The sequence below is a fragment of the Coturnix japonica genome, chromosome Z (assembly GCF_054131305.1).
Source record: "Coturnix japonica strain WE chromosome Z, WE-NBRP24, whole genome shotgun sequence".
Lineage (NCBI taxonomy): Eukaryota > Metazoa > Chordata > Aves > Galliformes > Phasianidae > Coturnix > Coturnix japonica.
In genome coordinates, this window is record NC_140702.1 from 63,049,359 (window position 1) to 63,076,728 (window position 27,370).

At 39.0% G+C, this 27,370-nt stretch overlaps 1 protein-coding gene across 5 annotated transcripts in view; it reads left to right on the plus strand.

Moving 5' to 3' along the window:
- Positions 1–3,912: 3,912 nt before the first annotated feature.
- RICTOR (RPTOR independent companion of MTOR complex 2) overlaps positions 3,913–27,370 on the plus strand; it is a 70,561-nt gene continuing 47,103 nt past the window's right edge. The window contains exons 1-3 of one of the 5 annotated variants that reach the window (XM_015848496.3): positions 3,913–3,987; positions 4,145–4,192; positions 21,658–21,755. In XM_015848496.3, the coding sequence (XP_015703982.2) occupies positions 3,939–3,987; positions 4,145–4,192; positions 21,658–21,755 (195 nt within the window). In that variant the 5' untranslated portion in view covers positions 3,913–3,938. Of the gene's footprint in view, positions 3,988–4,144; positions 4,193–17,081; positions 17,275–17,759; positions 17,845–17,922; positions 17,955–19,579; positions 21,260–21,657; positions 21,756–27,370 lie in introns of those variants that run through there. The other 4 variants (XM_015848498.3, XM_085530158.1, XM_085530160.1 and 1 more) reach the window with 4 other exon arrangements.

Here is a 27,370-nt window from a genome sequence, read left to right on the forward strand (position 1 = left end):
TGAATAATGAGGAAATATTAACATTTTACCCAGCTGCAATCAATTCAAATTCTACTAATTTTTATTTTTTTATTTATTTATCTACTTTTTACTTCCAGTTGGATTTGAAGTTGCTACATTCATGAATTAACTTAGATCAAAATCTGAGTGACTCCAGAAGAACATGTTAATTGTTTTTCTTTAGCCAAATAATTTTGCTTCTGCCAAGTGTTTGATTGTTAATTATTGTTTTATACTGTATAATTGTATAACTGTGAAGATATGTCAAATGCCTTTTTCATAAAAATATACATAGAAAGACGCCATTTGAACTGTGTTTGGGAAGACTAGTATAGGAATGTATTAGGGATACACCACATTCACCAACAAAGCAATCACACCTCAAAGAGCAAAACCATTGGGAAAATCCTTGCAGGGAGCAAGCTGCAAATTGCCCCGCGCTTTTTTGTCCAGGCAGCTTGGTGAATGTGTGGCCATTATTCATCCAGATGAAAAGCTGGCAGGCTGTGGGTCTTAATGCTCACCTCAAAACAATCAGCATCCACGCACACCTCCTGGTGCTTTTGCATGTTCTCTGCTCAGCCACACACTTACCACAGCCTGGAGCTCAAGCACAGTGACTGCGCCCGTTCTGGTCACTTAAAGCAGGGCTCAGAGCAGTTCTGGGCACTGGACTACAATGTTCTCAGAGCCAAATTGGCTGAAGTGGAAACCTTTGTCTCAGGACAGCTGCAGAGTCCTGAGGACTCTTTCTGTACCTCAAATTCAGCCACGTTTTTTAGCAGAACTTCCCCATGTTCACATTTTCTTAGATCCTCTGACAGAATCCAATGCAAAAAGACACTTACCAAGAAAACAGCTGATTTAGCTGACCCTTTTCTGTCCCATTTGACAACCAAACTGCTTTCAAGGTATTTCTTTCCATGGATGGTGGTTTCCCTATGCCTTCCATTTCACTGACAGTTCTTCTTGACACTAGCAAATAGGGTTGAAGTCTCATCCTTTCTAAAGTATTTGGGCAGACTTTGTGAAAAGAAAAAGTCAGAACAAAGAGAGTAATTACAAAGTCCTTACCAACAGTATAGAGATAGCAAAAGAAGCAAAGATTTTTCTTAAACCTTTTTGTCTCATTCACTATTTTTTCTACTCTTCCTCTTCAGCCAATTGTCATTCAGGATTTTATGTCTATCTGAAATCAATTCTATGACACTGAAAATTAAGGAGGATTATTACTAACATAACTAGGAGAGACAAAGTGCAACAAATCCATATTGTTGTAGCTCACTTGAGTTGAGAAAGCTAACATCTTATCTGTGTGGCTTGATTTATGTTTTTCTGTTTGTTTTTTTTTCTTCTCCTTCTACATGACTATGAAGAGCAGGCTGTGGTAAACTGCACATTTCCACTCACTTCCACAGTGTATCAGCAATTTCAGCCACCTAAGGCTCTGCCCTCACCTTGTCCCTGGTGCCTGCATTTCTTTGACTCTAAACAAGTGGGAAAGAACTTGTTCCGTATCTTCATACTAGGTTTTAAAACCTGAACATTTATAGCTCAGATAGCAGCATTCTTTACATCATATTGTAGGACCCTAGTAGCTACACAAATGCTAACACTACCACAATCTCATTTGTGAGGAGACAAAAATTACAATCTTCTCATTAGAAAATGATGGAAAAAAGGAGTTTCTTCATGAGTCTCTGGCATGCAAAGAAGAAAATCAAAGTAAAATCAAAGGAGCTTATTTCCCACGTGGATATTAAAACATTTTATTTCTTTGCCTAATTACGGACAATAAAAGGCAAAACTAATAAACTAAATAGACTGCCTCATGTGGGTAAATCTGTAACACAGAAAAATCACTGGACTGGTGAAGATGTTTGTCACCTTGGTATTAATTCCACCCCCATCCCACCAGATCAACAACATAACTGCTCTCTGTTGCTTTGTTCTGTTTGCCCCATTCCTCCCTTCCCAGATAGTTTACAGGTATATGTAGAAAATTTTATGCAGGCAAGGAATCAAAAACAATTTTTATTTATTTATTTTTTTTTCTTGTGATCCTTTCCCCACATTTAATAAAGGAAAGAACAGAAAGAAAATCTCCAGAAGAAGACCTCAAAATGCCCTCTGGCAGAATGAGGACTCCTCGTGCAGCCTTGACATTTGAAGGGCCACACTTCCTTCCGCAGCATGCTTTTTTATCTTCTTCTTGTGTAAAGCTCCTTAAGTGATAGATAAGACTGGCACATCCTTGCTGTTCTGCATTTTCTAATATAAATCTTTATATATATATATGCACATATATATAAATATTATTTACATTCCAAACTATCATGTAGCCTTATGTGTTCCCACTCATAATTGATACTGGGACATTATTTCACTTGTCAGTATCAGAGATGACCTGAATTTTACCTGCATAACTCTATTTAATTAGGGAAAACAGGAAGAAACAAACAAACAAACAAAAACAAGCAAAGAGTTCAGAGAACTATTTTGATTATTAAACAGTGTCACATTTCTGCAGGCACAGAATGCTAGAAGAGTCAGCTGGAGTTTAAATATCACTCCAACAAGTCTTGATGTCCGTGCTGGAGAATGTTTTTCTACCACAAAGCAGTGTGTTTGTCTGACCATATATCTATTAGGGAAGAATTAAGTGCAGCATGGAACCAGCACTTCACACGCAGATTACAGGTTCAAGTCCAACTGAAAAGCTTAAGACAAGGCCATCACTCCACGGTGCTTCAAAGCTGATGTGAAATTAATGAGTCCCAGCAGCACCTCTAGTAAACAGGATGCAGTATTACTACCAGAAGTGGTGGTTAATTTGGCATTTTCAGGAAGTCAAGGGTTCCCTGGACATGAAATTTCAAAGGGAACCCCTGAGGCAAATTGATGAAACCATTAAAGCAAGTCTGCTACACTTTGGTCTTGTGTTAAGCATGAATGAGATCTTATTATTTATACCTTTAAGTTTTGTGAACCCGGAATCCATCAAGGACATTAGTCTCTTGTTTAATAAGCGAAAACTGAAATAGGAAATTGTAGAAAAAGGCTTTATAGACTAAATAAAGGTGACATAATCCTATTAAAATAATGTTCTCATATGCATATCATGAGCTGAAAGTTGAAAGGAACGCCACAACCCGTCTGTTCTGGCTGTAGAGAGAAGCTACTTTTAACCATTGAAGTCAGTGCTAATTTTTAGAACACCAGTTTTTAGCGTGGTGGTTTAGGATCTGAATTGAAAGACAACCCATGACAAGGAGGGAAAGCCAAAGCATTGAAACTCACTGCAGTCATTGGATCTATGCCTGTAGGGCCCATCCTGCACTTCACCACGGGCTAAAGGGAGTGCATGTAGGGTGGGTTTCTGCCTGGAAAAGACAAGGAGGTGTAGGATAATCTGCTGGGTCTGCACAGGGCCCTCCTTCAGCATAAGCGTTTCACACATACGCTGATTTTATTAACAAATCTCAGGGAAACAAACAGGTCCACGCTGCAGGGACCCACTGCAACTCAAACAGCGCAATGAAGGGATGTTATTTTCCTTTTTGTTCTTAACTGTTGCACACACACAGGGATGCACGCTGCCACTCGTCATCCCACGAGCCACCACGGGGGCAAGTGCAGCTGTAGAAAAACGAAAACCGAGCACGAAAACCTCACAAAATAAACAAAAAACCCACCCAGAAACACCCTCTCCTGAGGGCCGGGCCCACAGTGCGACGCCCACAGCCACCCCCCTAACCCCCCTTCCCCTCAGCCGCCCCCGCGCTGCTCCCGCCGGCGGCGCGACGGAGGAGGGGGGGGGGGGGGAAGGCGGGAGGCGGGGCGGGGCGGAGGCGCCGTACGCGACCGTGGCGGCTCCGCGGAGCTTTTCTCGCGAGAGCGGGCGAGGTTTCCGGTGTTGTGACTGCGGGGCCGTAAACATGGCGGTGAGCCTCCGCGCCCGCTCGCTGAGGCACCTCCGCATCCGAGGTAATGCGCCCGGCCGGGCCGCGCCGCCTCATTCCCGGTGCCCCTCTCACCCCTCTCACCCGCCCTCCTCCCCCTCGCCGCCTCCTTCTGTTCTTCCCTTGGCTCTTTTTTCGCCGCCCGCTTAACGCGCTCTCCGCTTCTCTCCCCGTCTCCGCAGGTCGCAACGACAGCGGTGAGGAGAACGTCCCCCTCGATCTCAGCCGAGGTACGGCCCGGGGGCGGTGGGATGCGGGTCGCCGTCTGTCCTCTCGCCGCGTCCCGCCGAGGGGAAGCTGCCTGCAGCTCGGGGCCGGCCGAGGGGCCTGGATGCTGCACCGGGGGGCTCGGGGAGCGGGGCGGGGGCTGCCGGCGGGCTGTAGGGAGCGGGATTGGCTGTGGGAGGAAGGCTGTGCGTGGACCCGTACCCTGAGGAGACGGCAGGGTAACCCTGGGGGCGCCTCCGCGGCTGCGGATGGAGTCGCAGCGCAGCCTGGGGCCGGGCGGGCGCCCTGGAGGAGCCCCGCTGCTGCTGCTGCTCCCGCGGCCGCGCGTGTGGGTTTGCTGCAGCTGAGGTGGCCGCTCTGAGGTCCTCACTGCAGTGTTGGAGGTATTCATCTGCCACTTGTCTGCCGACCTGCCCTGCTACCCGCTGCTCTCGGAAGTACGCGGGGGATGAGAGGAAGGAAACAACAATAACGTGCTACACATTAACTAGTTCCCGCTTAGACAAATAACAGCTTGTTCCCTACCTGAATGTATTGTCTTGCTGCACGCTGGTGGGACGGCCGGGCTCTCCCAAGAAGCAGGATAAATGCAGGAAACAAACTGCCTTCAGCAGCAGCAAGCCTCCTGTGGGCAGAAGATCTTTGTCTGAGGCAGGGGATGAAGTAGGCGCTTGCAGTACTTTATTGCTCAGCGCTAGGACAGCTGCACTCATGAATAGGTCCATTTTGCAAGGAGCTATACAAGGAAGTAACATAATCAATGAGCTGAAAGCAGGCTGTGAAACGTTGATACAGTGTACCTAGACAAGGGCTTTAACACTGTTTCCAACAGTATTCCCCTGGCAAAGTTGGCAGCCTAAGGCCTGGACAGCTACAATTTGCTGGGTAAAGAACTGGCTGCATGGCCAAGCTCAAGGAGTGATGGTGAATGGAGTTAAATCCAGCTGGTGTTCCCTAGGGGTCAGTAGTGAGGCCTGTCCTGTTCAATATCTTTATCGATGACTTGGATGAGGACATTGAGTGTGCCCTCAGCAAGTTTGCAGATGACACCAAGCTAAGATGAAGTGTTGGTGTGCCTCAGGCTAGGATGGCCCTACAGAGGGATCTGGCAGACTGGATGGGCTGAGGCGGGATGAAGTTCAACAAGACCAAGTAGTGGATCTTCAATTTAGTCGCAGCAACCCCAGGCAATGCTACAGGGTTGAGGCAGAGTGGCTGAAACAGTGTGCAGAGTAAAAGGACTTGGGGGCATTGGTTTGATGCTTAGCTAAACATGAGCCAGGTGGCCAAGAAGGCCAGTAGTATCCTGACTTGTATCAGAAATAGCATAACCTGCGTGAGCAGGGAGGTGGTCACCCCCCTTACTCAGCTCTGGTGAATCTCCAGCTTGAGAACTGTGTTTAGTTTTGGACCCCTCAGTACAAGAAAGACATCAAGGTCATGGATTGTGTCCAGAGAAGGGCAGTGATGCTGGTGACAGCACTGGAGCATGAGCCTTAGGAGTTGCAGCTGGGGGAACTAGGATTGTTCAGTGTGGAGAAGAGGAGGCTTAGGGGAGACTTTATTGGTCTCTACAACTACCTGAAAAGAAGTTTGTGGTGAGATGGGGGTTGGCCTCTTCTAGATAACAGTGAAAGAATTAGAGGGAATGGCCTTAAGTTGCACAGGGGAGATTCACATTGGATATTAGGAAAAACTTCTCTGAAAGAGTGGTGGGAGCTGGAATGGACTGTCCAGGAAGGTGGCTGAGTCATTGGAGGCATTCAAGAAGCATTTCTGTGGTCCTTAGCGTGGTACTAAGGGACATGGTTTAGTGGGCAATATTGTTTGTAGGTGGACGGTTGGACTAGATTACCTTTGAGGTCTTTTCCAACCTTACTGATTCAGTGTGAATTCTACATAAAGGAAGTATTAATGCTGGCAGTATCAATAGTGCTTTCAGCTTGAAGTTGGGCCGTATCAACAGTTTCATCTCTAAATATGTTTTGTTTGTTTTGTTTTGTTTGTTTGTTTTTGGCTACTGTTTATTTTTAGAATTTTATTCTTAAACAGTTTTACCTTGGACTGAAAGCTATCTGTATCTGTATGTATCTAATTTAGAAATGCATTTAGTTCTTTGGAAAAGTTCTGAGTTTTTTTCAGTTTAAAAGAGCAGAGTCTTGTGTTCTACCTCCTCATCATGGCACAGACACTATTGCTTTAGTGTCTTTAACATTAAAACCAGTGTAGCTTCATCAACAGAATGTGGGACGAAGGCTTAATAGTCCAAACACTTTACGCAGCTGTTACTGTAAGTAGTGTTATCTGTTTATGAAATTCACAGAATCAGGATTTTAATGAATGTGTTTAGTAACCTTTTTACATTGTGTAACACTGAGTTGTTCTGATGTGTATTGTTCTTACACAAAATTTAAATGTGGGAGTGGTGACTTTTAGATCTGTTGGAGATCTTTTACTCAGGATTCAAAAGGCAACTGTAGCAAGGTTTCTTTTCTTCCATTAGGTGTTTAAGCCACCTCATAGTGCCAATTAACCCTTATCGAAAGTGAGGGATTTGATTGGTTTGGAGAAAAAAAAAACTTGCCATACTATATAGAGAATCCTGAATATAATGCTAAAATACGAATGAAAATGTCTCAGCGAGAAGTTAGTTAAGCTAGGCGATAGCCTGGTTCCCTCACTGAACACACAACCAATGTTCTTTTTCTACTGTTAACAATAGTTACATGAGCAATTAGTTTAAATGTTTTAAATTCCCATACCCCTGTATGCTTACACTGTTTAGGTTGACTCTGTTGAGCTGATGGCCGTTTTCCCACAAGGCTCACGTTTTTAGTGACTTACAATAATATTCTATTGTTTTTTGTTTCCCCAGGCAACTAACTTTGTGTTGATTAACATGGATTATCTGAGTTGGGTGAATTAGAAAATTGCCATCAACATGTGTCATATACTTTAGCTACAGCGATATCCTTATTATTAATACGTTAACTCCAATTGGTATTGCCTCATGTCAAGCAGGTTCTTGTGTAGTGAGGGTCTGAGAAAAAAAGACTTAGCATACAAATCAGACCTTTAGGAGTCCATAGCTGTGGACTGTTTAAGGGGCCAGTGCTGTTATTAAGTACTCCAGAACTAAGAATAGTTGAGGGGAGTGTGCTAGCCTAGCTTATGCTGCTTTGGGTTCTGCTTCTTTCTGTCTATTAGGGCAGTAGTACTCAGGGAATACCTTGCTGCATGGAAAGCTGGTCTGCTTTTTTCTGATTTTTCTGTTCCTCTCTGCTGCTGTTGTTGAGGGTTACCAATGTTTCCCAGAACGCGCTTCGTAGTTTGCTTTTTATGTTGTTTTTATCATGCCTAGTGTAGTGGATTTAATTCCTTGGAGCTTTATAGCATTCTGCATTTAAATAAAAATAAAAATGTTTCCATAATGTTTTTGAAGGATTTTTTGTATTGTGGTACATTGTGTATGTTGCTTAAAGATATTGGTATGGAGTTTGAGATTTGTTGTTACTTTATGGCTTTCAGAAGTTTTCAGTCACTCAGGTCAGGCTATGCTCTGTCTTTTAAGACAGTTCTGGTAAATCTTATGTGGTGGCAATGGTTTTATGGACTTCCCCCCCCCCCCCCCATGTCAGTTTTCTGAAAATATGGTCAGTCTGGAAAAATTGTCCCCAGCACAAATAAGGCTGGGCATAGTACTGGTATGGTAAGGTTAAAAATGTGAAGATACAGGGTAAACTGGTTGTGTTTGACTATTTAAGGCTATATATTGACTCATCTTTTGATTACAAAATTAAATTATTAATTGGGATTCATCATACTCAACTCTTGACCTTGTTATATTACCTTCTCAGAATAGAACAGAAGAGGAAAAGGAGGACAGATTCACCACTAGTGCAACTCCCATTGCAGTCATCTGGAAGGAATTAGCAATGGGATGAGGCAGACTGGTTTAATTAGACTCCTGAAATCAAACTCCTAACTACATAAGGCCAGGGAGGACAATTGGAATTATTGACCAGGTTATCACATTCAGTAGGAATTCTTGCTTTGAGTCTGGTTGTGGTCATGTCTATAACTGTGCTGCACGCATTACATACTGTTAACATAATTCATCTTTGTTCCTATTTTGCAGGGGGTTCCTAGCTGAACTGCAGAGCTCGTATATCTCCCAAAGCCCTAGCCATTCTGCAAGACTTGTGTAATATCTCTTGCTTTGCTCATGTCTAACAGAAACTATTTACAAACTGTTTTTGAAAATTGGTTACTGTTTCAGTACTGCCTTACCCTGCTGTGACCCACAGCCCTGCTTTTGGGCCTATCAGCTGCTATATGAGCTCTGGCAGTCTGAATGAGAAATGTTCCTTATACTGCTTTATCTGTAGGCAGTGTCCTTTGAGTATGCTTTGTTCAAGAGAGCCCCTTATTTGTGTGTGTTCCTGTAGTTTTGAGGCTGCAGTGTCTATCAGGAGCTTTCCAGAGGTCATTTATTCCCTGCCATGTTTGCGAGATACAGGGGTGCAGATAGGACTGCTGAGGATGGATGAAGCCAAGTTCATGACTTTCTCAGTTTCCTTCTCTTCAAGGTTAACAGTCCTAGCTTGTTGATATAGTGCTTTTCAATTAAATGAGATGTACCTGTCTCCGTCTTTAATTTGTAATTGGTAAACATGCATTACAAGATGCTACTTTGATTTAGCAGCTTTTGTTGTACTGGTTCGCTTTTGTGTTGAGTCTTAGTTTCAGCAAGAAACAAGTACGAATAAAGTAGCTGAGAACAGGCTTTTTTCTCTTTGAGAGTTAGCTTCACAAATTGGTATGTTGCTATCTGATAAAATAAAAATCATTTCCCCACCCCCGCCCCCCCCTCCATCATTTCAATCAAACACGTAAGAGTTCTGTTTAACCTGAGAAAATATGACATGTATAGCCTTTCTCACTGTGCTTACGTCACTTTAAACGGTGTTATATTTCATTCCATGTGCCCACATGGCAAATTGAAATGCACTGCATGCAGGACAAAAGTCTCAGAAGACTATTTGCAGTTTGCTGCCCACAAAAATGTTGGGCATTTTCAAGGGCTATTTGAGTGGTAGTCAAAGAAGGCTGAATGAATTTTGTTTCCAAATTCAGCTTGAGATTCGGTGACCACTTCGTTTCCAATTTCCTTCACCAGTAAAGAAGAAGCAGGGAGGAATGCTGCCCACCTGCCCAACATTGAGAGCTTAAGTAGCTGGGGGAGGGTGGGAGCAGGGGGGGGAAAGAAACGATTTTGGAGTCCTTATAAGAAGGTGGTAAAGAAAATGCAAAGATGCTGACTGGTATATGCTTTCTTGGTGGCTCAGATTCAGTCTTCTGCATTGATGGCAAGACTGTTACAGAGAAACTTCCAGTTCTTCTTTGCATGACATGGACTGGCTTGAAGATTTGGAGAAGTAGAACTCCTCTGTCCTTAAAAACATGATTTTAAAAATATCCAAATGAAATGTATGAGCAGCTTTTGCCCTTGCTTCACGGTCTACATTTACTCGATAGGTAACTGTAATAGAATGCTTGTACTAGCAAATCACACAGAGTAAGATGTTTTTTGCTTCCTACTTTGAGAATCTGTAACAGAAGCTGTAGTAGTAGCAAGAAGGTGTTTAGCAACAGCTTTTTGCAGCTCAAGGGTGTAGAGAGTCGATCTAGGAAGCAGGTAAAGGGCTGTCTTAACTGCCTGTCTGTCTGAAAAATTCTCAACCTCATTGATTTCTAATATAGATGCTATATAATAATATATATATATTATATTATTATATATTTTATATATATAATATATATAATATAGTCTTCTGAAGTACCTAAATATCTAGTTTGTTAGTTTCTTTATAAGAGTATTTTATTTTATAATATATATATATTATATAGTGTATATATTATAGACTATATTATTAGTAGTATATATATTATTATTAGTATATATATTATATAGAGTATATATATTATTATATACTCTTCTGCCTTTTTTTTTTATCCTTTCATCCTTCTTTTAAACTACGGCAGTGTTTGCTTTCTGTTTTTTTTGTTTGTTTTGGTTTTTTTTTTTTTTTTTTTTTTTTTTGTTGGAGCCTATGCAGGGTAGGTGCTATGCAAAGAAATGCACATCCTTCATTGTAATTACAGTAAATAAGGATGCTATGTCAACAGTAGCCTTCCAAGGAAGAAATAGATCAGACTTCTGCCCTACCTTGTAATCTTTGAGCAGTTTACTAATTAGCTAGCAAACTTTTAAGTTTTTCCTTACCAACTTAGAGGTGTTCAACATCAACATTAAAAGTGAGAAGAAGCAATATATAGTTGCATTAAAAAATGGCTGTTTATAAACTGTTTAGATCCCATAGAAATCCCATCTTTGCAGAACTAAATCTCTGATGAAATAGTAGCAACTAGTTTTGGGAGTCTGCTAAAAAACTGGACTTGCATTTCATCTTTCAGGTCAAATTTTACTCCTGCCCATGTCATATAACTTTTTAAAATGAAATTTTACCTAACTTAAAAGCAGGCTAGTTTTCCTAGAACTAAGGCGCAAACATGCAACAATAGGCTCTGAAAACTGCATAATAGATTACATAAAATAAGATGTTTGCTTTTCATTAGAATTGTCTTTACTGCATACAGGTAGGAAAATGCTTATCCCATAGCACAGGTGATTGCAAGCTGAGCAGCTCTGGGCTGATCCCTTTCACTACAGAAGGGAAAATGCCGTAACACAGCTGTGCAAGTGCTGGCCAGTAGCTGACAAACTACTTTAACTGGAACACTTGGAACTTTCACAATAAAATGTTACGATTTATTGTAGCTTAGAAATCTCTGCAATTAGTGTCTTCATTTATACTGCAGAAGCAATGTTTCACTTGTTAACCATCTGCTTTGGTGATGGGAAACTTATGTAGAGTGGATCCTCAGAAGGAGTTAGCAAAACTTCAGAATGCAATTTGTGTAGAATGTATTTTCCAACTCCTTGCAGCTGATAAAGAGGTGGAAAGCTGGTAAAGAGGAATAAGTGATAAAATGGCTTTAAGTAAATAAAGAAAAATCCTACTTACATTGTGTATTTTTGTCGTTGTATGACTGAAATTTTATATCTTTGCAGGACTAATGTTCTTAGATTTTTGTTGTGTTATTCAGTGGTGTACCAGGCATCCAAATAGTGGTTTGAGTATGCAGGGATTATGGTGAAATCCAAATTGTCTGAACAACAACACTTTTGGAATCCAAGTTTGTTAATAATTCAGGCTGAGTGATGGAGACTTTATGAAAGTTTCCTGAAAGGTGAGCTTTTGTGCTAGCGGCTATTCTGACTGCATGTGATCTTTTAGTCGAGTAGGTGTTTTTCAATGGTTCAGCAAGCTACGTTATTGATTGTAGAATTTAAGATATGTAATTATGTAAGGCATAAAAACAATAAAGATTCTGAATTCATTTCAGCTGGAGAAACGTGAAGTTAAGAAAATTTTATGCTACTTACTAGTGATAAAATGAGTAACTTTGTGAATCTTAAGAATGAAAGGATGTCAACATGGTGGGGATGGGATGGGACAAGTGGGTATTGATAGTTAGCACTTCTTTGGTCAAAGTGAAAGAGGTGCATCTTAATACCCAGTTTGTGTAGAACACAGTGGTTGTGAAATGAGCAGCAACTGTTGATGTAAGACTATAGAACGAGTAAGAAATTAGTTGTATGCGGATGTAAGATTTCCAAAACAAATCAATATGACCTTGGTTAATGGGAAAATATACAAATACTCTGAAAGAGTAACAAAGAATAGCTTTATTAATCCTTTCAAATAAAAATATCTGGTGACTGATGTGGAGATCTAATGGGGGTTTTTGTTTTAATTTTTTATTTTTTAGTTGCAGTAAAATTTGGCTTCCTTGTTAAAGTTTATACATGTTATAATGAAAATACAAATTACTTTCAGAAGTTGACAATTACTTCATACAGAAAGAGAAGTATCAGGAACAGGTTTTTAGGCTAGCATGTTTCTTCAGCAAGATGGCTAAAATTTTACCATAGAGAAGTCTTTAAATTAGATATCTTAAAAATTTGTACTTACATTTTCTTGTGGAAATCTACAGTGTGGTTATGATTTTTCCTGCCCTTTCTCTGAAAGTTGACTGTTAAGAGAGAATAAAAGCATTGAACAGTCCATCACAGCTGTGAGTGAATGAGTGTCCTCTGTGCAGCTCCTAACAATCATCATCCTGTGTGCTATCTAGAAATCTTCTAGTTATTGTGTTCTGAGGAGGTAGTTATCACATCATACAATCAGCGAAAAGATTTCCTGCTGCTGTTATTGCTGTTTGTGAATTACCCGCAGTTTGCAGTTGTGTTTAACTTTATTAATGTTTGGATTTGGAGTTATTGCTTTACTCTTTCTCTGTCTTGACAAATTGTCCACCATGTCTTTATCAGCAGACTGGGTGATCCTACCTCAGGATAATGGAGCTAGGTTATTGCTGATTGCACAGGACCCTGTGGAGCAGGATTTTCTGGGGACAGTGGCTAGCTATTAGAACCTTGCAGTTCATCAGTAAGGGCCGTTTAGCTGTACTGCTCTTATGTTTTTCAGTTCTTGAACATGTTAAAATGATTACAGACAGTATTAAAATGCTACTTGGGAAAATATTTTTAGATATGATCAAGTTCCTCACTTTCAGAAGTTTTCTGCTGATATCAGTGATAGTATTATTAACCTGCTTCTCAGCTCAATATTCAAGGAAATGCATGATCAAAATTACTTTGAGTAGTTTTGAAAGAGGATTTGCATGATACACAAACCAAACAGTAATGCATGATATGAAGCAGTGCACATCTCTAGAAAGCTACTAGAAATTATGACTGGCCTGACTTCTCCTTTTAGAATTGCTGTCAGGAAGGAAGAATGTGAGTTTGAGGGATTAAGTATAAATTTCTAGACCATTACAGTAAATTTTTATCCCTCGTTCAAATTATTATGTGATTAGAAAATTGCACCTGGATTGAGGCAACCCATATTACCAGTGCAAACTCAGGGATGAAACAATCGAGTGCCGGGAAAAAAAAAAAAAAAAAAAAAAAAACCAAAAAAACCAACAGGGGGTTCTGGTGGATGAGAAGCTGGATATGAGCCAGCAATGTGCTCTCAGAGCCCAGAAGGCTAACCATATTCTGGACTGCATCAAAAGTAGCATGGCCAGCAGGTCAAGAGAAGTGATCCTGCCTCTCTACTCTGTGCTGGTGAGGCTTCAGTTGGAGTCCTGCATCCAGATATGGAGTCACCAGTACAGGAGACACATGGACATGTTGGAGTGCATCCAGAGGAGGACCACAAGTGTGATCCAAAGGATGGAACACCTCTCCTATGAGGACAGTTTGTTTGAGAGAGCTGGGGCTGTTCAGTCTGGAGCAGAGAAGAATGTGAGGTGACCTGAGAGTGGCCTTTTGGAACCTACAGGGGAGCTACAGGGAAGAAGGGGACAGACTCTTTAGCAGGGTCTCTGGTGATAGAAAAGGGGGAGTAGTTTCAAGCTTAAAGAGGGTAGGTCTAGGTTGGATATAAGGAAAATTTCTTTTACAGTGAGGATGGTGAGGCAGTAGAACAGGTCCAGAGATGTGGTTGATCCACCTGATCCAGCTGTGGATGTCCCTGTTCACTGCACTGAACTGCATGACCTTTAAAGATCCTTTCCAACTTAAAGGATTCTTTGATTCTATAAGACTAATTTGATTTCTGTATAACATAACCAGTGTTACAGATCTGGCAAAGGCCTGTCATCCAACTTTATACCTCCTTTTGAACAAAATTGCCGTGGTACTAGATCATTCCTGCCTTGCAGCCTGCCTTTGACAGCAGATAATTGGTGCATTAAAGAGAGCAGAAGGGCAGGAGCATGATCGCATTGCCACTGGGCTTTCCCCAACCTCAAGCGGTTCATGACTAAGTTTGTTTTTCCTTTTTTCTTTTTACTTAATATCTAAACTCTCTGTGTTAGAACAAGTTCTTCTAGATTGTAACTGGGAGCATTTATATCAGTGTTCTAATAGGAAGTGCTAATGACAGGGCTTTTCTTTGGAGTCTAATTTCAGCTTGATTTTAATAATTAGCATGTTCGTCTGATATTGTAGGAAGATGGAAATAAGTTTTTCACAAGGGAGAAAAATGCGTTATGTGTGAAGATTGTATATACACCAGTATTGATTGGTAAGGCTCTTGACAGCAACATCACGTCTTCCTGAAGTTTGAGGGTGCAGCAATCCTTAATTTGCTGAACAGACAAATTACTTAGTGAATTTTGAAACTGTCATGGTTTTAACGAAAATCCACCTGCGTCCGTGACGGGGTGGGGTGGGGGGTTGGGCGCAGGCCCCACAGGGGCCCTAGGCTGAAAGGAAAACTTAGGAGGCAAATTAGGAAAACAGCGGCAACGATCTAAGGAGGCACACTTATTTAATAAATACTATATTGAAATACAGAATAACACAATATAATACAGTAGAATTGAAATTGAGCTAACAAATCAAGCAAGATAGGAGAGAGAAATGAGTCCCGAAACCGAGAGGCCTATTGTAAACTCTTGGCGACACGGTGAAGACTCCCACACACTCCCCTGAACACCAGAACTCAAAAGACGTCAATTTAGCCTGCAGCAGAGATAATATAGTGTCCAGGTCCCGTGACCCATCTCTCTGCTCGTGTTGTTCTCTGGGAGGTGTAGTCTTCTTCTGTAAGTTGCAGATTCAGTAAAATTATTCATGCTTTATATGATGTTATGATGTGGAATACTGATAGCAAAATTACAAAATTATTAAACCATGACAGAAACCTAACTTGGTACTTTACGTAGTTGAAACTTATTTTCAAAATTGTTATTTGAGAAAACTTAGGCAGGATAATTGTTTGTATGTTACTGTAAAGCATTTAAAGAATCATTTGTTTATCAAAAACAACTTGTAATTCATTTTCAAGTCAGTGTAAATTTTATCCTTTGGAATGGGCTTTCTTTGGTTATGTCTTGCTGTGTTCAAAGTTTAAAGGTATTTTAAGTTGTCTCTAGCAATCCAAAATCACTTATATGATGCAAAGCCTTCAGCTTTGTTCTGCGCTTCTGCTGGCGTAGTAATGTTGTAGCTTTAAATGCTATGAATGTTGTTAGCATTTTAAATATAAAACCTGTTTTTCTTGTGTTTTAGTAGTAAAACAAAGCTGTCTACAAATGTAGCATACAGGATGACATAATGTGAATAATTAACATAGTCCAAGGATGAGAATGTGTGCTTAGATTGAGTTTTCTGCAAGCATGATCTCAATGGATTAGTTTGATACATAATATTCTATGGAGATAATTTGGAAAATTTTGCATTTCTTGAACTTCTCTCCCCAGTTCAAGCCTGTTACAATGTGAAAATGTTATTTTATTTTGTCTGTATTGCTTAGCTTTCAACACAGCAGTACATGTGTAATGTTGAAATGTATGATTCTCTGTAATTTTTTTCTTTTAGATTGAAGGTGTATTTCAGTATTACTGTTTTGTTTTTTGGAAATCAAAGGCTGTAAGTGTATCATTTGTACAATAGCTTTTATTATTATTATTATTATGGCAAAGTTTGGTTCTGAGTGTGTACATATCAATAATTTAGAAGTTATCTCTTTCGTATGTAGTTGTCGTTTCTTCCAGTGTTTTTGGAACTTCTTGGTTTTACTTATGTATAGTTTCCACATTTGAATTAGATGAAAATTAAGAATATTTGATATTATTAGAAGGATTATGTATTCTCTCATAATTTTTAATAAGTTTATAATGGAAGGATATAGTTCCTCTTTGGCGTTTCATTCCTTTCATTTCTGGACAAAAACCACTTTAATGGCAACTCTAAGTAACAGATTCCTAATAATTCATTGCTTTAGTAACTTATAACTCATGGCAATTTCAGTGGAAACTGAGAGCAATGTATTAATGTTCAAAGGTATTTTCTTCTTTTTGACAGCTTGTTGTTCAACAAGCAGCTAAAAGGAACCTTGCCGCATTCGAATGTGTAGCAGTTAGTCTTAAAAAAGGAAAAAGATCTGTACAGTCGGTGCTAAGTTAAGCAAGGTCATAGAATCATTTAAGGTTGGAAAAGATCGGAAAGATCATTCCCTTAGTGAGAGGAAGGTATCTCCTGTGATGTTGTTCTTACACAATTACTAAATGCTTCACTTCAGTTAAGCACAATTTCCTTCTTTAAGTATGTAGCCAGATTTAGTCTCTTATCTCACTTATTGTCACTGTGATCCTAATATGTGTTATAACAGCAATCGTGCAGTCTTACACTTGAGTTTTCTTGGTGTAATATGTGGTGTTTTCTGTGTTCAGCCACTGACCTAGCATCTCAGAGGTAATGCATATGTAAGCACATATTTATCTGTTTAACTCATGCCTAACTTCAGAGTTACTGAATTATTAACATGCTAAAGCCTACCATTCTTGTTTGCATGTTACTGACATGTACATAGCAGAATAGTTAATTGACATGCTGCTAGTGCATGTGCGCAACAATGTCAGCCAGGGTAGTGGGGGAGGGAGTTGTCACTCCTGCTAATGTAGCTGTTGCTGGTCCTGTTTCATCCCTGCATTAGATGGAGCATTGTTTTGTGTAGCTGGAGCTCTGTGGTAATGTTATTTACTCTCAAGAGAATGAGATCTGTCAGAATGCATCATGATTTCTCAATGAGGAAAAAACTGTCACAGTTGAAGGGATGAAAAAATGAGTCAAATGCTAGAAGGCCACAGTAGTTTAAGAACAAACAATAACAAAACAGCTATGAAAACTTCCAGTGTATGTGGATCTATGAATTATGATATGGTGTAGAGAATGATTGAATTGTTGAGGCTATGGTCTTTAAAATACCAAGTACTGCTGTGGGCAAAAGATGATTTGTACTGGATGTTATTCAGAGCAAACAGCTATGGATTAAGAACTGTGTGCTTGGTGTAATGAGAATACACAGAACCTACAGATCTGCTACTTTCATAAAGGAAAAACAGGGACATAGAAAATCAGACATTAATGAACATAAAGGTAAGCTGTTGCAAAACATAGATGGCCTGGCTTGGAAGCTTTGTATATATCAACAAGTTTTTAGATGAGATTTGAGAGAGTGGCTTTCCATATGTTAATTGGGACAACTTGCCAAGTGTAGAAGTGAAGGTAAAAATAAAGTACCTGACTTTTATCTAATGAGTCACTTAAGCTGAAAGGGGTATGTCTTTGTTCCACCACTGCCTGCTAGTGTCTCGGTGTCTGAGACTTGTGTAGCTTGTTCCATGACTTCAGGACTGGATCCAGTAACCCAGCAGAAAACCATTGTAACCAAAAGAATGAGAAGCAGGCTGCAGAGTTAGTTAATCAGAAGCATTTTTACGTAAAGCTGGCTAGAGTAGTGTAAAGGATAAGGTGTATCATATAGTGGGACAGGGCAGAGGGAAGGAAGGTAAGGGAAGGAGTTGTGGATTCTTTGAGGAGAGCTCTGATCGGCTCAGGCATTTTGCACAACTCCACCCTCAGAAGCACCATGGGAAGGAATGTGAAGATATTTTGTTGTTGTTGTGGGCTGACTCATGATGAGTCAGCATCTCCGTGATAAATGAGGTAATGCCAGGAAATAACAGACTGTTGTGGGGGTCTTAAAACTTTAAGTAGCTTCTCTTCATCTTTTTCAGATAGAAAAACAAGAGCTACTGAAGGAGTAAGGAGAAAGGGTTAGTTAATCAAAGCTAAGAAATGTCTGCTGCAGTGGTCTGACATGAGATATTAAACAAACAAACAATAAACAAACCTGTCCTTGCTGTCTTCAACGTGTACTGTTAAGCTTAAAATGAAGTATAAAGGCCAGGATATTTATTCTTGGAGAGATCATTCTCAGACAGTTTGCCATGGGTTTGTTTTTTTGAGTGTGTCTGGTTGAAGTTGTGTTCTTTAGGGTTGCTGAATGATGCTTTGAGGTAACAAGGAGTGCAGTGTTGGATCTGGTCTTTGATAAATAGGAAATACTACTGCTTGTTTTGGAAAATCCAATATGCATTTTATCTATTTTCAACTCACTTAAATTAAGGGACAAAAAAGCAAGAAGCTGCATCTCCATTAATAACATTTATTTTGTTTAAATTACTTTACATCAGCAGTGGGTCTACTTACATTCCTGTTGGTGTTTTTTTTTTTTAATTTAAAAAAAAAAAAAAAAGCCTTGTTAGGATGTCTGAATAAGCTTTCTACTTCTGGAAATGTATAATCTGTTTCAAAGAAGAGGAAAAAATGATGAACATTCCTTGAAATTAAAATATCACAATTCTTAGAAAGCAAAAACAAAAACAACTCTTCCCAAGTTGAAAGCAGCGCTTGATTGGATAAGTCTGACCCAAAATAATTCTGTTACTTTAGTTCACTCTGATGGAATATGCTATTATGGAGTGTTTATTTCTTTATTGTCTTTGTTTTTGTGTTTTGTTTGTTTTCCTCCAGTGTGTTGGCTGTTGATATTGTCAAACTGTAAGCAAGATAACTCGCTGTATTAGTACAATCATCTTGATAGTAGGAATGCTCGTTGTGTTCTCACAGAGTTGCAGATTTGCTGCTGAAGTCCCAGTTTTGTTTTGAAGTATTTGTATGCTAGAAAAGCTTCTGGGAAACTCTTGGCTTCTCTTGTAAGCACTACAAAGATGGTTTCCACCAAACCTTCCTGTCTGTGGAAGTTAAGCCATTTTGGAAAGAAAACAAATTAGAGAAGTTACTTAAACTGTTCTTCTTTTCTGCGTGTGTAGAATAAAATGATGTTGCACATTTAAATTGGGCAGCTATTTTAGAGAGGTATGAAGTTGTCACAAAGGTGTTATAATTGGGCAGGATAACTTAATCATGTCCCAGCTTCTTCATTTCCATGCTAGCTACCCTTTTGCAGGGCGCAAGTTTCAAGTTATACCCCACAACATCAAGCAACCAAATAGAAATATTTATTCCCAGTGATATACCAGAAATTTACTGGGAGATCCCATGTATTTTCTGACCGTATGGTAAGCTTAATTTCTGGAGGTTTACTTTCCATGTGTAACCATCTGCATTTTCAAAATTTAAAATTACAGACATGCTTCTACTAATTTAGGAAAGCTATTGTTTCTGCTTGCTCTTCAGAGAATGTTTTGGAGAGCTCAGTCTGCTCAGCTCTGATCTTTCCTGTGGCATAAATGGGGTTATGTTACAGGTCCAAACCCATAACCCATGACAGGCCAAGGAGTAGAAATCAGCTAAACTATTTTCAGAGAAATGAAATTATGAGGAAGCTGTTTTCCCTTGAAATTAGGGGTTATGATATGAACTATTTGTACTGCCATAACTGTTCCAACCTGCTTATCTTTGACGTTCTTCTGTAAGACTTGCTTTGTTACAAAAAGCTGAAACTGAGTTAAGTCCTGGAAAAGTAAGCTGTACAGAAGAATCCTATACGTGGAACAGATAGGAATTAATAAGATTTTTAATCTATGATTGTATGAAAGATTTTGCTATGCCTGTTACAGAAAAAAAAAAGGGGGGGGAGAGTCTGAACAGATACACAGAACTGTTCCAATTGAAGTATGAAGCTTATTGCTTATTTTCACTCTGCATGATATTTAGAAATGGAGGGTGGCTGTTTTCTGGCAGCTGGCTATGTATTGTTGATTTGTGGAAGAGGGTATTTTGTATAAAGCTGATTGCACTTGAGCTTGGTCCCCATGTAGTCTGTCATCTAAAAATCCATCTGACCCTTTGACTACAAAAAAAAAAAAAAAACAACAAAAAACAAAACAACAACAACAAAAAAAAAAACCAACAACCAAACACCACAAAACAAACAAACAAACCAAAAAGCCCTGTCCTGATTACAGGGTGTGATAGTAGCCAGTCAGAACATTTGCTTAAGTCACTGTAATCAGTACAGTTGAACCAATTGATTCATCTTACTCTAGAGAGGAGGCTTTGCAGCTATTTAAGTTAATACTTTGGGGATTTAGTGGCTGATAGCTGAGATCTCTGTGGTCTACCTTAGGAGCTGAGACATCTAGAACAGGGTTACATACTAGTATCAAGGAGCTGCCATGTAGTCATCTGTCTTCTAAATTAATTCTGTCTGATATTCCTGAAATATCTTTGCTCCCTATTATCTTCTAAATACATCCTTCAGATAGCTTGTTATGTCTGCTCCTTTAATTTTATTGATCTTAAATTTGAGAAGCTGATAACAAATTCAGCTTGCTGTGTAGACCCATAGTGAGAAGGTCCTTTCTTTCACATCTGCATTTGGTTTCCTTTAGATACTGAAAATATATACAAATATCCTTGCAGAATGAATAGGGAAGTACAAGAGTTTTATTAACACACCAGAATTTCAGTTGTAGCTTCCTATGGTGCTGTAGGAAACAAGTTTCTTTCGCTGGAAGTTAGCACTGGGCACAACAATCACAGCTTTCCAGACATTCAGTGTTTGGCCTCTTCACAAAGTTTTCTTATAAATTTGTTTTTTTTGTTGTGTTTTTTTTGTTTGTTTTTGTTGTTTGTTTGTTTGTTTTGTTTTGTTTTTTTCTTGGTCACAGTGGATTTCAGTAGTTCCTGGCCCTAGCTTAGGCTTGGTATTTTATTTCAAACTACAATGCTGTTGATGGTGTTGTAGCACGTGGCTTTTGCAGAATACAGTGTCTGATCAAAGACTCCACAACAATCTTGCAATTGAGAAAATTGTTGAAAACTGCTCTAAGTTCCACTGAGTACAGAGTTTACCGAGTTTGATATGGTTGATTTGTGTGCATCTCTGTGTCCAGGCCTGTTCTGTGCTTCTTGTCCTACTCTGTGTGCACCCCCAGCCTCATTCCTGAAGGCAGGCAATGTCATGTCTTCTCTCCATGTTTGTTAGTCCTTCAGTGTTTCTCAGCAAAATACAAGGTCAACAACTGGTGTCTGAGTTAATATGGGGAGCAGAGAAGTCTTGTCTTCCAAAAATCCCATTGACTCTATGTGGAGAGGGGGAGAGAATAAAGTGGTGAGATAACAAAATGTTGTCTTTTTATATCAGTCTGTGATTTTACTAATTGTCTTTAAAATACACTGGGAATGATAAGGCTTTTTAGTTAAGAGATCTTAGGACTGAAGTTTGAGTCATTAAATAAATATTTTTGTAAATCTAAGATACTGATTAAAACCTGCTTTGAAGAGGAGTGGGACTGCTATTTTAGGCTTTATCGCTTATGTTAAGGAACTGGGGTATACTTGGCTTCGATCTTGTGCATAAGTCCAACTGATGCTGCTTGAAGGCAGATGATCTGCATCTTCAGTTAGGAGCAGGAAAGTACCATGCTTTGGAAACTGTATGTTGGATGCATGTTTAGATTAGATTTTTTTTTTTTTAATGTCTACCAATAACTTGTCTTTCTTTTCCAGAACCCTGTGATAACATGAGAGAGATTCTTCAAAATGTGGCCAAATTACAAGGCGTTTCAAATATGAGGAAACTAGGTCACTTGAACAATTTTACTAAGGTAGGTGCTTGTGTGGTGTCAGAACAAGTGATCAAATGGACAAAATGCTTTGCATGTACTCTTTCAGATGTCTGTAAGATTCATCAAAAAGCATAATGAAATAGTACGCGAAGGTTACAAGATGCGGGAGAGGGAAGGAATAAACAAGAACAAGCAAACAAGTGAATACAAGGTCATGCTGAAATTTCTTTGTCTGCTGGTCGACTTTGTGATATTGTACTGCTTAGGGATCTGAATTGTCTTCTAAGTCAGGGATTAAGTTGCTCAGATAGAGCTAAAGAATCGGTTCATGCTTCGCAGGATTGAATAAAATATCTGAAATGTATGACTCTGGATGTTAACTGACAAAGTATGGTGAGGGGGAAGGCTGTGTTAGGGAGCATGATAGGCTGTGACTTGAGCAGTATTAACAGTATAAAAGTTGTCAACTTCCATTCTGCTCTTAATAATGTAAAAGATTTAAAGACTCAACTTCAAAAGTGGTCTATATTACTGAGTTTTGAGGGTGGTGGGTTTTTTTTTTTGTTTGTTTGTTTGTTTTTGTTTTTGTTTTTTTCCTAATTGAAAGTTCCTGATCATGGGAATATAAAAGATCCTTGCCTGAAAGTTTGTTAAGTATGTTGGGAGATGGTAGGATTCAATAATGAATAACTGCAGAATGAGAGATGATAGAGTGAGGAAAAAGACTGTGAAAGACATTCAGAATGAGAGTAAGTGGCTTTTCTTTGTATGAAGAACAACTTGTGGAAGAGAGCAGAGAAGACTGGGAGTTGGGAGAAACATGTTTGCTGTAGGATAGTGAATGGTTATGGCTGAATCAGCGTTCCAGATATCAAGGCAAGAGAGAAATGTTTTGCAGTAAGTGGGGTAGGCAGCAGTGGTGCAACAGTGTTTGTGTTACCTGATCAAATATACTGACCTTTAGCAGTTGGTAAATTGTACACCTTTCTGATAGTGTCACATTTAGGGCTGCATTCCTGGAGATGAAACCTATGTCTCAGCCATGTAGGATGGATTCTGCAATTGACAGTTGGCAAGAAAGGAGGTGGTAGTAGAGAATTAGTGGGAAAGTAAGGTTTAAATTATCACTTCTGCGTGTGATAACAGTAAGATAGCCAGGAGGCTTCTTAGTAGTTTTGAGACACTCACTTAAGAATGAATGATCAGGGGTTAATTTTGATATGAGAAGGACAAACACTCATTAGTATCTTTAAAGTAGGCACATTTCTTGTTTGTTGAAATCATTCCTTCTAAGTTCTACAGCACTCGAGTGATAACATACGAGATTCATTTGGCAGGAGTGTGTGTGCTGAGAACAAATATAAGTAAGACAAGTAAGCTTGTCTTTTAGTGTTTTAATGACAAACCTTTAAATACTTCATCTTGAGTTCCTTCAGAATATATGAAAATGCATTTGCTGAGAAGCTGTGCTAATTTACAGTAATACAGTTAAAACTCAGGGGCTGGATTTAGGTTCCTCAGTGCATAGTTTTTAGTGAGAAGACAGCATTTGAAATTATGGAGTTTAAAACAGTATCAGTTTCACTACTGAAAGTCAACAGATGCAAATTACCTATAAATCATGTAATTAAGGATGAACCATTCTTCTAGAAAGATTTCATGTTTAAATATTTTGAAAACCTGCTATCCTTAATACTGACCTAGTGTAAAATTGGAGAATGCATTCAGCATCAAATGAACAGTGGTAAGGAATGAAGAGTTTCTGAAAAGTAGCTTGTGTCTTTGACTTCTGAAGACAGACTTGTAGTTCATAATTGGGTTGATCCTTAATCAGAATGACCTCATGCAAGGCAGTGATCCTGATCTTTGGTGTTTAGCATCTGTTTAGCACTTACAAAGCAGATATCCCAGCACGACCAGTATAAGTTTATAATTTGTACATCTAATTTTGTAAACGCCTCCAATTTTTGTTTGAATTGTAAGTTGAGAACAAAGCACAGTAAAAGTTACAAAATGTATTGTCTCTGTTGTGGTTGGAACTGTCCTTTGTTTTTCATTCCAGTGGTTAAGAGTAAAAGTCTGGATATGGGGGAAGAGTTTTATTTCACTTTTGCACTCTTATCTGCTACTATGAATTGACATAGTCTCATTTCCTTGTTTGTGAAATAGAAGTATGGGGAAGGCAGTAGAATTTTGTTTGTTGGGTTAACAGCTGTGGATGTCTGTGTTCTGTCTTGAAATCATGTTGATGAGCTTCATTTGTCTGTGTATTCTAGCATTTAATGATCTATATGGAAGCCTCTAATTTCTCAAAATAATAGAATGGCTAAGGTTGACAGGACTTCTGGGTCTATCTGTTCCCACCACTTCTTTAGGTAGGGATGTCTGGAGCAGGGTACCTGAGATCATAATTAGGTGGCTTCTGAAGATCTCCAAGGAGGGGAGTCCATAGTTGCTCTGGCACCCTGGGATTTATACTGTGGGTAGGGAAAGTAATGCTGGCATTTTTAATAGTGTATTTCTGTTAAAATAATATGAAAAAAGAAACCAAACTATAAAATCCAAACTCCTACACGTTAGTAAAATGAAAGTTACTACACTAAGAAAAAAAGCAACAAAATGGTTGGAAAATGTTAGCATTGAAACAGTTGCTCCCTGCTGACCCAAATATTTCCTTCAAGGACTGTGTAACTGTTACATTTGGAAGGAATACCGCTTCTGAGCTCTTCTGCTCAGATAGAGCAAAACACTTCTATTCACATGAAGACTAGTAACAAGTTAACATGGGTTTTCCTGGCAGACCTGGTTGTAAACTTTAAACTTTGTGTTAATTCAGAGATACCTGTGATGTTTAAAGACTAGATTTTCAAGGATTTTTTTCTTTTAAACTGGACTCCCAAGACTTTATGCAAAAGTCAAATAACTGTTAAAATAAAATAATTATGACAGGCAGTAAGTAGGATTTCTTTAATTATCTCCAAGAATGGTGTTTTAAGGCAAATACTTAGTGTGAAATTAGTGTGTCAGAGTTGAAATTATGTTTCCTTTTTTTTTTTTCTTTTTTTTTTCTTTTTTTTTTTTTTTTCTTTCCTTTCATAAGAAGTTTTAGCTGGTGCAGCATGTGCATTTACTGTGGTAATCTGGTACTTCATAAAAAGTGGTATTGCTTTTTGATTGCAGAATGTGAAGTGTTTTTGTCTTACAAGCACATAATATTTGCATTTTCTACTCAAAGACATAACAGTCACAGTTTTGATGACATTCAGAGTACTGAAAAGAGTATTTATTCTCAGTATTTTTTCTCCTTGTCTGCTACTCATCAGCTAGTACCTAATGTTGTGGCTTTGAAGGTAAAATGGTTTATGGAGGACCGCCTGGCCTGTATTGGACAAAAACAGTCATCTAACTTTCAAAATGCCTGTGTCACTGGGTAGTTGTAGGTTTTTTGTTGTTGTTGTTGTTTGTTGTTTAAAAAAAAAATATGTAATTGGAGTTTTGTCTTGAAAACTGAGGACTTGACCTTTTAATAAATGGTTGGTGTCACCTGCAGTTATAATAGTGGTTTAGAAAGTTATGTGGCTCTGAATTCAGTGATCTGTCATTGCTTACACAACTTTCATTTATAAAGCCATCCAGAGAAGACAAGCACCTTGTTTCCCATCTTATACTGGTTAATAACAAAACACGATGGTGATTTCTGGAGGTTTTTCCCCACCCCAGTGAGAAGCAGTAAGTAGTAAATTACTGAAAACCAGAAGGAACAGTAACATTGTATTTACCTACTTGAAAATATCTTTCCTATTTGAAGTGCATGCTTAGAATCCTGTAGAATATAAGGTTATTTCCCTGTTAGCATCTGAGAGTTTTATATTTCTTAGAACTAGGACTATTTAAATGATTAACAGGGGGAAAACAAACAAACAAACAAACAAAAAAAAAAGGAATAGATTTTGTGACACTTTTGTACATTCAAAGAGAATTTTATTTTAAGGACAAAATATAACATAATTCTTTTTATCTGGACCCTAGCATAGATAATATGAAAAATTATCAGTCTGCTCAAAAACTTTTTGGATTATCATCTAATGAGTTTCTATTGTATCTGATAGCTTTTGAGCATGCTGTTGGATTTTGATAGAATGTGGACTGAGTTCAGGGGCTATCCCAGAGTCTGTGTCTGTCTGATTCATAGACCCTTGCACTATGTGCAAAACTACATCTTGATTTCTTCTTCCATTGTCATTTTAGGGTCTTTCTTGTCCCAGAGATCTCAAAATCTGAATGCAGTAATTACTGAATGTAATAGTCATCCAAATAACTATACCATTATGAACAAAACTTTGTGAAATGTGTAACAGGTAGGGGTGGGGCATTTAGCTATGGAGAAGAAATGGGTCTAAATAAAAAGTCTGTAGTTTTTGTTAAGTTTTCTAGTAAGACTGCAACCTACTAAGCGATCTCTTCATTAATGTTACTACTGAGATTCAATCTGTATTTCAAAAATTAGCATGAAAATAGCATTTCATACATAAAGAATAATATCAAATTTTACTTATTAATTGCTCTAGCTGTTCTGTCACTTTTAAACATTGAAGAATCTTTGTGCTCAGTTGGTGTATGCTGTTGACCTCCTGTGGTTTTGTTGTTTTGAGCTACTGTTTCCAAGACATGTTGATGTGTTGCTCATATTGCTATGACTCATTCAAGTAGCATGAAAAACTCATAGCTGACAGTAAACATAACAAAAAAAACTCAACCCTCACTGTAAGTTAATCACTGTTTGGCGTAGAGTGAGTATTGTTTCATGCTAGTGTTAAATCATCTGCTCATAGATGATTTGTGCTGTTCCCGTTCATTCACCATAGTATCAAAAACTTTAAAATTTAGATGTAGGCAGCTCTAACATGCAAAATAGTTTGTGTGCACATGTGTGTATATAAAATTTATGTAAATATTAAAATATGAATTGTATTTTATTAATCCCAGGTAGGGTATTTTTTTTTTGCCATTTTAGTGAACTGTAACTCTGTCAAGGCAAAAGCGGATTTTCAATGTACTGATAATGCTGGTGCCTACAAACTTATGTTCATTGTTAAGTGTTACAGTTAGGAATATGTCACGGAAACCACAAAATCGTTTGGGCTGGAAGGGACGTTAAAGATTATCTTGTTCCACCCTTCTGTTATGGGCAGGGACATCTCCCTCTAGACTAGGTTGCTCACAGCCCCATCCAGCCTGTCCTTGAGTGCTTTCAAGGAGAAGGCATCACAGCTTCTCTGGACAACTTGTTCCTGTGTCACGCAACCCTCACAGTAAAGAATTGATTCTTCTAGTCTAAATCTACCCTCTGACATTTTAAAGCAATTTTCCCTCATTCTGTCACTACATGCCCTTATTGAAAAGTCCCTTCCCCACTTTCCTGTAGGCCCTTTTCAGGTACTGGAAAGCTGCTTTAAGGTCCCACCAGAGCTTTCTCCATGCAGAAGGGATCTAGCTCACTCAGCATGTCTTTGTGTGGGATGTGCTCCAGCTCTCTGATAATTTTTGTAGCCGTCCTCTGGACCTGCTCCAACAACTCAATCTCCTTCTTGTGCTGGGAGCCCCAGAACTGAACACAGTACTCAAGGTGGTATCTCATGAGTAGAGGGAAGAAT